The 8,294-nt window shown below is 51.4% G+C and overlaps 1 protein-coding gene across 1 annotated transcript; it reads left to right on the top strand.

The window, feature by feature from the left end:
* Nucleotides 1-1,908: 1,908 nt before the first annotated feature.
* LOC128847379 (zinc finger protein 189-like) lies at nucleotides 1,909-6,109 on the top strand. Its single transcript, XM_054046769.1, has 5 exons — nucleotides 1,909-1,967; nucleotides 2,515-2,602; nucleotides 3,098-3,224; nucleotides 3,848-3,961; nucleotides 4,278-6,109. The coding sequence occupies exons 1-5, from the start codon at nucleotides 1,909-1,911 to the stop codon at nucleotides 6,107-6,109; spliced, it is 2,220 nt and encodes a 739-aa protein (XP_053902744.1).
* The last annotated feature ends 2,185 nt before the right edge of the window (nucleotides 6,110-8,294 follow it).

The following is an 8,294-nucleotide window of genomic DNA, read 5'->3' as shown; positions in this document are numbered from 1 at the left end:
GGTGGGGATACTCATGAGGTGAGGGCAGTGTTGGCAGCTGTCACAGTGGCAGAGTGCTGGCAACAGCTGTCAGTCAGCACCGACCTGCGGGACACTCCCCCAGGACTGGGAGTCTGGGCCTGGGTGGGTGGGATCTCGCAGCAATCAATCAGCTGTGGATGCAGGGCAATTGGCTAGTTGGGAAGGTGAATAATCAGGGATGTTTCTGAGTTTCAGCACTTGTGCTCTGCAAACACCCCCGGACATTTGTTGTTATGGCAAAACCCCTCAGCAGGCTCAAACAAGAGGATCTGTCCATAAAGACCAAGACATATGTCAAAGTTTTTGTTACTGAAATATGTCATAGTTCAAGGGATTGTCTCACTCAAAGTCCTGAGAGATGACAAAGGACCGACTATGGGTATTAGAAAACTCTTATCTGGCCGTCCATCACCAAGAGGAAGAAAGGGGTAAACAAAGAAATTTATAATTCACCTGAAGGATGCTTTGGAGCTCACACACACCAGGAAGTTGCCTGACCCCATGACTGTTGGCCCCTTAATGAAACTTAGTGCACAGGGGAGGGGTTGGTTGGCTTCTCCCAGTACCAAAAGACAGGAAGATCCAATGAAAAAAGAAAACCCTGAGGCAGGCAGGCCAATAAGGGAGTCAGGTGCCAGTTCTCTGTGTGAGCTGGAGCTGCCTACCAGAGAAGGGCAGAGCTAAGGGGAGAGGAGCAGCCAGAGCTGGGTTGGAGGCAGAGGAGTAGAAGCACTGATGCAGAGGGAAGCTGTGGCTGGAGCAGTCTGGAGCTGGGTGTGGTGAGCAGCTGGGGAGAGCGAGGGAGGGACCCTGGGCAGCGTGGGATGACATCATGTTTTCCTTTCCTCTTTCCCATTTTTTCCTTAATTTTTTTTTTATTACTTGCTGTTTAATAAATCGTATTTGTTCTGAACTTTACGCAATGCTGAATAGCGGCATTGGGGATGCGTCCGGAGTGAAAAGAGCACCCCAGAGTGCGGATACGACATCCTAGCCTCTGTCCTGAGTGATCGCAATAAAATTGGGGCTGCAGACCCTGCAGGAATCTTGGGGCCAGCCTTGTTGGGGTTTCAGACACCAGAGTGGAAGGGGAGTCCTTGAAGTCAGGCAGGTCTCAAGGTAAAGGGAGTGGGAGCGAGGACTCAGCTCCTTTTGCTATTCGATTCTATCAGCGTGGTGTATAAGCCAGAAGAGTTCCCCAAAATACTAAGACCGTTTCCCCTGCTTACCTCTGCATATTTATTGGTTTCTCGTAAAGTTAGTTAGGATGTTAGGGGAAAGTGTCAGAGCGGCCACTAGTAAGAGTTGCTGGCCACACTCTGAGGCCACCAAATTTGGTTGTGAGAATCCCTGGGCTAGATGTTCATGATGGGTCCTTCTGATCATAGAGCCTGTGAGTGGAACAGGAGCCGGACACAGAGATGCTGCAGCGCGGTGGGTTGATCGCTAGGACCCAGGAGCAGCTGGGAGGCGGCTCTCGGGGGAGCGATCGCTGGGCTCAGGCCCGGCAGCAGGAAGTGACTCGCAGCCGCTGCGGGGACTCTGGCTCCAGGCTCCTGGCGAGATCCCCGAGCCCCGGCGGCTGGTGCTGGGAGCCCGGAGCCCGGGCTGCAGCCGGGAGAGGGGAATCTCCAGCAGGGCCCTTCCCGCTGCTCCCCAGGAGCCTCTCCCAGGGCAGAGCCCCCAGCCCGGCCAGGCCCCTGCCCCAGGGGGCCCCGCTCGGAGGGAAGGTGAGAGAGACCCGCCCCCCCCGTCACCCCCGGGCTGCAGGGGGAGGAGGATAAAGAGGGGCGGGGGGTGAGGGCAGGCTGGGGGTGGGGGCAGGAGGCGGTTGCTGGGGATGCGGGGGGCAGGCTGGGATGGGGGCGGGGGTGCACTGAAGGGAACATGGGGCGATGCGGGGAGATTGTGGGGCTGAGGGGAGCGAGGCTGGAATTGGGGAAGATGTGAGTGGGGGGCACTGCGAGGGAAGGAGGGGTGTGGGGAGACTGGCGGGGGACAGAGGCAAAAACCCATCCCCCCACACCCACACCCACACCCTGCTCCCAGTGTGTTATTGTCAGACACACCCGTGCTGGTGGGGTCTGTGTCTCATGAGTTTTGGGGTCGCCCAGGGCCCTGGTGTGATTTCTGGGCAGGATTCACATCTCAGCCACACCGGAGTCACTGCTGCTTTGGGCAGGCAGGGAGTGTGGATGGGCCAATGGGATCAGCCTCTGCCTGCCTGTCCCTGGGGGCTGCTGGGGGAGTCCAGGGCAGCTCATTCTTTAGGTGATGCCACCAGAGGGCTCCTGCTGCTCCTAAGGGAGAGGAGTTTACATGGAAGTGTGTGAAAATCTCCCAAAGTGGCCCCTTTAGTTCTGCTTTTTTTCTAGCATTTGGCTCAGAGATACTGTTACTGGGAGGGTCTGAAGAGTCTGGGAGGGAATCACGGTGTTACATGGACTGAAGCCCCTTCTGTAAACTCCCCCATCACCCTTCTTGCCCTGACAGGCTGAGGAATCACGTCCACGTTTTTCTCCAGATGGGCCCGTCTTCCATGAGACAGGGAACGGAAATGTCTGTGATGGAGCCAGCTCAGGTAGGGGATTATCAGGGAGCTCCTGGGCAGGGGCAGGGAGGAGACAGGGTGTGATAAACCTGCTGATTTTCTGAGTGGGCCCATTGGTGATGGGGGAGGGGAGATGGGACATTCCCCCATTTCTCAAACAGGATATAACACCATTGCACAGGGCTGGGAGTGAGACCCCACTAGCCACAGGCTGCTGTGAAATATGAAGGGAAGCTGTTGGGATTCCTGTCCCTGGCTCAGAGCTCTGCTTCCCGTATCAGCCTGTGTCTCGCAGGTGTGTGGGAAATGAGGAGACCCTGCCCTGCTCCGTGTGCTGGGGGGAGACAAGTAGCTCTCACCTTCTCCCCATCCCCTGAAGCCTCCTGGCTGCTCTGAGCAGGGTGGGGGTGGGATTCTGCTACTCTGTCGCTCCCAGAGCTTCCATTTCTTTATCTGTCCTCACACATGACTAGTGGGATTGTGGCTGAAGCATCAGGTAATGAGTGGGGGCTTTTGGTGTTCCAGATGCCGGTGACCTTCGAGGAGGTGGCTGTGTATTTCACTCAGGGGCAGGGGGCTCTCCTGGACCCTGCTCAGAGAGCCCTCTACAGGGACGTCATGCAGGAGAACTACGAGACGGTGACCTCACTGGGTAAGGGATTCTTCTCCCCTCAGTTATTCGAAGTCGTGGGGTCTGCATGTCTAACTCTGGTCAGGTTCTTCCCTGGTCAGTTAGCTCAGAGGCGAATGGGTTCCATAATGCACAGCTGCCGTGTGAGAGAGACTTGCATCTCTGTGCCCTCTCCAGTGGGACATGGGTGTCAAAACACAATGGATAAGCTAAACCATCCCCACCCTCCAGCTTTCAAAGGGGCATAAATCCATCATTGTCCTGTCTGTGTTGTTTCACAGCTGCACAAACAATCCCTGTTCACCTCCCTCCTTGGGAATAGCTCCAGCCATGAGGAGGGCTCTGGGCTCGGCAGGTTTAGAAAGAGGCAGGGGTTTAAGTCCAGAGCTGTGTGTGAGTCAGCAAGGCCCCCAGAGTGCACAGATCTTGGGAAAGCCTAGTGAGGGTGTAGTAATCATTCAACTCACCTCCCCAGACAACTTCCTCTGCGCAAGGGACTCCGTGACCATTTTCCCGTCCTCTTGGCTTCCACGTTCCTCCAGCAGAGCGCAGGGACAGGTTCCACTCACGGAATGTCCTTTCTGACAAATACTCCACCAGTGCTCCATGCACCCTAATCTGGTCTGATTTCACCCTCTGCACAGGATTCCCCCTTCCCAAACCTGAGCTGATTGCCCGGCTGGAACGAGGGGAGGAGCCCTGGGTGTCCGATCTCCAAGTCTGCGAGGAAAGAAGGCTTCCGAGAAGCACCCGTACAGGTGAGGACTGACACAGAAACCATCTAGGGAATGAAGGAAAAAGCTGAGAATCCCAGAATATGGTGTGAGTAAGCGCCCTCAGTTCTTCCTCATCTCAGTCAGGACAGGGCTTCAGTCATCAGATATAGCTCACGCCATTCCACCCAGCCTCTAATCTGCAGGAGTTTGCTTTGCAGCTTTCCTTCTCTGTGAATGTTTGGGTGGGATGTGGAGGCGGAGTCCCGTTGCTCAGTCTTTGTGTTGGGTTTTCCCTTTGTGCTATTCCTCTTTCTCCCCAGCACAATGACTCCTGTCTGGATTGTGTCTCTCCCAGCAGGTGCTGAGCGAGGGAGTGAGAATGAGGCGGGGAATCATCATGAGGAAGTTCCTGGGGAAGTGGAACCGCAGGGGACCTTTGTGGGAAGAGCTGAAGGGAATTTTTCCCAGTGCTTGGAGCAGGCAGAAGCCTGGGGAAGTTGGCATAGGTCAGAGAGGCTTCTGGGACACCTCCCAGGGAAGAAAGTGGATGAATCTGTTTACGGTGGGGGAGGAGAGGAGGATCCCAGAGCGCCGCAGACAAATCCCAAGAAAGAGCCACCCTGGCACTACCTTCAGTCTCTCGAGTGCGGGAAATGTTTCATATCAAAGACACAAATAATTAGACATCAGTTAAGCCACACAGGGGAGAGACCCCACAACTGCTTGGACTGTGGGAAAAGTTTCACAGAGAGGGCAAACCTTTTTCAACATCAGGCATTACAAACAGGAGCGAGACCCCACAAGTGCTTGGACTGTGGGAAAAGTTTCATAAGAAGGTCACACCTTGTTTATCATCAGGCAATCCACACAGGAGAGAGACCCCACAAGTGCTTGGATTGTGGGAAAAGTTTCATAGAGCGGTCAAACCTTGTTTATCATCAGGCAATCCACACAGGAGTAAGACCCCACAAGTGCTTGGACTGTGGGAAAAGTTTCATACAGAGGTCAGACCTTGTTAAACATCAGGCATTACACACAGGAGAGAGACCCCACAAGTGCTTGGACTGTGGGAAAAGTTTCATACAGCGGTCACACCTTGTTACACATCAGGCAATCCACACAGGAGAGAGACCCCACAAGTGTGTGGACTGTGGGAAAAGTTTCATAGAGAGATCAAACCTTGTTCAACATCGGGCAATCCACACAGAAGAAAGACCCCACAAGTGCTTCGACTGTGGGAAAATTTTCATACAGAGGGCACACCTTTTTCAACATCAGGCAATCCACACAGGAGAGAGACCCCACAAGTGCTTGGACTGTGGGAGAAGTTTCATAAGAAGGTCACACCTTGTTTATCATCAGGCATTACACACAGGAGACAGACCCCACAAGTGCTTAGACTGTGAAAAATGTTTCATAACAAGGTCACAACTAGTTCGCCATCAGGCAATCCACACAGGGGTGAGACCACACAGGAACTTGGACTTAGGGGAAAGTTTTATACAAAGATCAAACCTTGTTCAACATCAGGCAATCCACACAGGAGAGAGACCTCACAAGTGCTTGGACTGTGGGAAAAGTTTCATACAGAGGGCACACCTTATTGAACATCAGGCAATCCACACAGGAGAGAGGCCTCACAAGTGCTTGGACTGTGGCAAAAGTTTCATAAAAAAGTCAAATCTTGTTCAACATCAGGCAATCCACACAGGAGAGAAACCCCACAAGTGCTTGGAGTGTGGGAAAAGCTTCCGAAGAAAGTCAAAACTTGTTGAACATCATGCAATCCACACAGGAGAGAGACCCCACAAGTGCTTGGACTGTGGGAAAAGTTTCATACAAAGATCTGACCTTGTTAAACATCAGGCAATCCACACAGGAGCCAGACCTCACAACTGCTTAGACTGTGGGAAAAGTTTCATACAAAGGTCCGACCTTGTTAAACATCAGGCAATCCACACAGGAGAGAGACCCCACAAGTGCTTGGAGTGTGGGAAAAGCTTCAGAAGAAAGTCAAAACTTGTTCAACATCAGACAATCCACACAGGAGAGAAACCTCACAAGTGCTTGGACTGTGGGAAAAGTTTCACAGAAAGGTCAAACCTTCGTAAACATCAGGCAATCCACACAGTAGAGAGCCCCACAGGTGCTTGGACTGTGGGAAAAGTTTCATACAGAGTTCAGAGATAGTTCGTCATCAGGCAGTCCACACAGGAGAGAGACCACACTATGGGAAAAGTTTCATAAGAAGGTCACACCTTCTTTATCATCAGGCACTCCACACGGGAGAGAGAGCCCACAAGTGCTTGGACTGTGGGAAAAGTTTTATACAGATGTCACACCTTGTTCAACATCAGTCAATCCACACAGGAGAGACTCCAGAGGTGCTTGGACTGCTGGAAATGTTTCATATAGAGGTCTAGCCTCATTACACATGGAAGAATCCATACAGGATCTAAACGTCTGTGACACATGGCAAGAAAGGGTTAAGCAACTTGTATGTAATTGACTCAGAGTCAACATTTAGAGAGAGATTTTAACAGTGTTTCTGCCTTAGATAAGCTAGAGTTTGAAATGTAAATGTGTATTTTTAAAGACTTGGAAGAAGAGGGCAAGTCATGTCTGAGTAACCTAATTGCCTTCTATGATGAGATAACTGGTTCTGTGGATGAGGGGAGAGCAGTAGATGTGTTATTCCTTGATTTTAGCAAAGCTTTTGATATGATCTCCTACAGTATTCTTGCCAGCAAGTTAAAGAAGTATGGGCTGGATGAATGGACCATAAAGTGTATAGAAAGCTGGCTAGATCATCGGGTTCAATGGGTAGTGATCAATGGCTCCATGTCTAGTTGGCAGCCGGTATCAAGTGGCGTGTCCCAGTGGTCGGTCCTGGGGCCGGTTTTGTTCAGTATCTTCATTAATGATCTGGAGGATGATGTGGACTGCACCCTCAGAAAGTTTGCAGATGACACTAAACTGGGAGGAGTGGTAGATATGCTGTAGGGTAGGGATATGATACAGAGGGACGTAGACAAATTAGAGAATTAGGCCAAAATAAATCTGATGAGGTTCAACAAGGACAAGTGGAGAGTCCTGCACTTAGGATCAAAGAATCCCATTCATTGCTACAGACGAGGGACCGAATGGCTAGGCAGCATTTCTGCAGGTTTATGGTGGATGAGAAGCTGGATATAAATCAACAGTCTGCCTTTGTTGCCAAGAAGGCTAAGGGCATTTTGGGCTGTTAAAGTAGGGGCATTGCCAGCAGATCGAGGGATGTGATCGTTCCCCTCTATTCAAGATTGGTGAGGCCTCATCTGGAGTATTGTGTCCAGTTTTGGTCCCCATACTACAAGAAGGATGTGGAAAAGTTGGAAGTCCAGCGGAGGGCAACGAAAATGATTAGGGGGCTGGAGCACATGACTTACGAGGAGAGGCTGAGAGAACGGGGATTGTTTAGTCTATAGAAGAGAAGAATGATGGGGGATTTGGTAGTTGCTTTCAACTACCGGAAAGGGGGTTCCAAAGAGGATGGATCTAGACTGTTCTCAGTGGTACCAGATGACAGAACAAGGAGTAATGGTGTATAGTTGCAGTGGGGAAAGTTTAGGTTGGATATGAGGAAACACTGTTTCCCTTTCTGGGATGATTTAGTTGGGGATTGGTCCTGCTTTAAGCAGGGGGTTCGACTAGATGACCTCCGGAGTTCCCTTCCAACCCTGATATTCTATGATTCTAAGAGGGGTAACTGTAGTAGTCTATGTTTAGCTATCCAAAGGGTTCCTGTATTCTGTTATTTCAGGGATCAATAATTCAGCCATTATAACCGTCGCCCGTGCCACCTGCCCTATTCTAGCTCAGTCTCATTGAATTCGCTGGGGGTAGCGGGTGAAGGATGGAGGGAATGTTTATAGCTGAAATCACCAAAATGTGTTTTGCCAGGTTAATGTCAATGGGATCTGTTCTGCTCTCCTGCTCGGACATTCTCTCTGGGGATCCCGGAGACGGAAAGGAGCAGATGTTACGTTCTTGGCTACCAATCCCCACGGTGACTCTATGCACTAGTAATTCTCCAAGTGTGGGTAGAGCTCCCAATGAAGGCACAGGAATGTGTCAGGGGAGGCGTGATCAGTGTGGGTTGTTTGGTTTTTTTTTAAAGAGCACTGGCTGTCAGCCCCAGTTGGCTGCGGCTCATGAGGAAGGAACAGGCCTAGCTGGGAGTTGTGGATCAATGCTCAGGCTCTCAAACCCAGGTGCAGCAGCAGCACAGAAGTAAGAGTGGCAATGGGGTGATAAGTGTTGTGAACAGCGATATTGACGAATATCACTTTTCACGTGGCCACCCTAACTTCTGTGCTGCTATTGGAGGTCTTCA

This window comes from Malaclemys terrapin, chromosome 13 (assembly GCF_027887155.1).
Source record: "Malaclemys terrapin pileata isolate rMalTer1 chromosome 13, rMalTer1.hap1, whole genome shotgun sequence".
Taxonomy (NCBI): Eukaryota; Metazoa; Chordata; order Testudines; family Emydidae; genus Malaclemys; species Malaclemys terrapin.
Note: the sequence above shows the minus strand (reverse complement) of the source record. Positions and strands in the feature narration are given on the sequence as shown.

Excerpts from the sequence above, each read along its gene's own strand:
- LOC128847379 (XM_054046769.1), top strand. The coding sequence starts at position 1,909 with ATGGGGCGATGCGGGGAGATTGTGGGGCTGAGGGGAGCGAGGCTGGAA. Across the intron at positions 2,603-3,097 it reads CTGTGATGGAGCCAGCTCAG|ATGCCGGTGACCTTCGAGGA; the intron begins GTAGGGGATTAT and ends TTGGTGTTCCAG. Across the intron at positions 3,225-3,847 it reads CGAGACGGTGACCTCACTGG|GATTCCCCCTTCCCAAACCT; the intron begins GTAAGGGATTCT and ends CCCTCTGCACAG.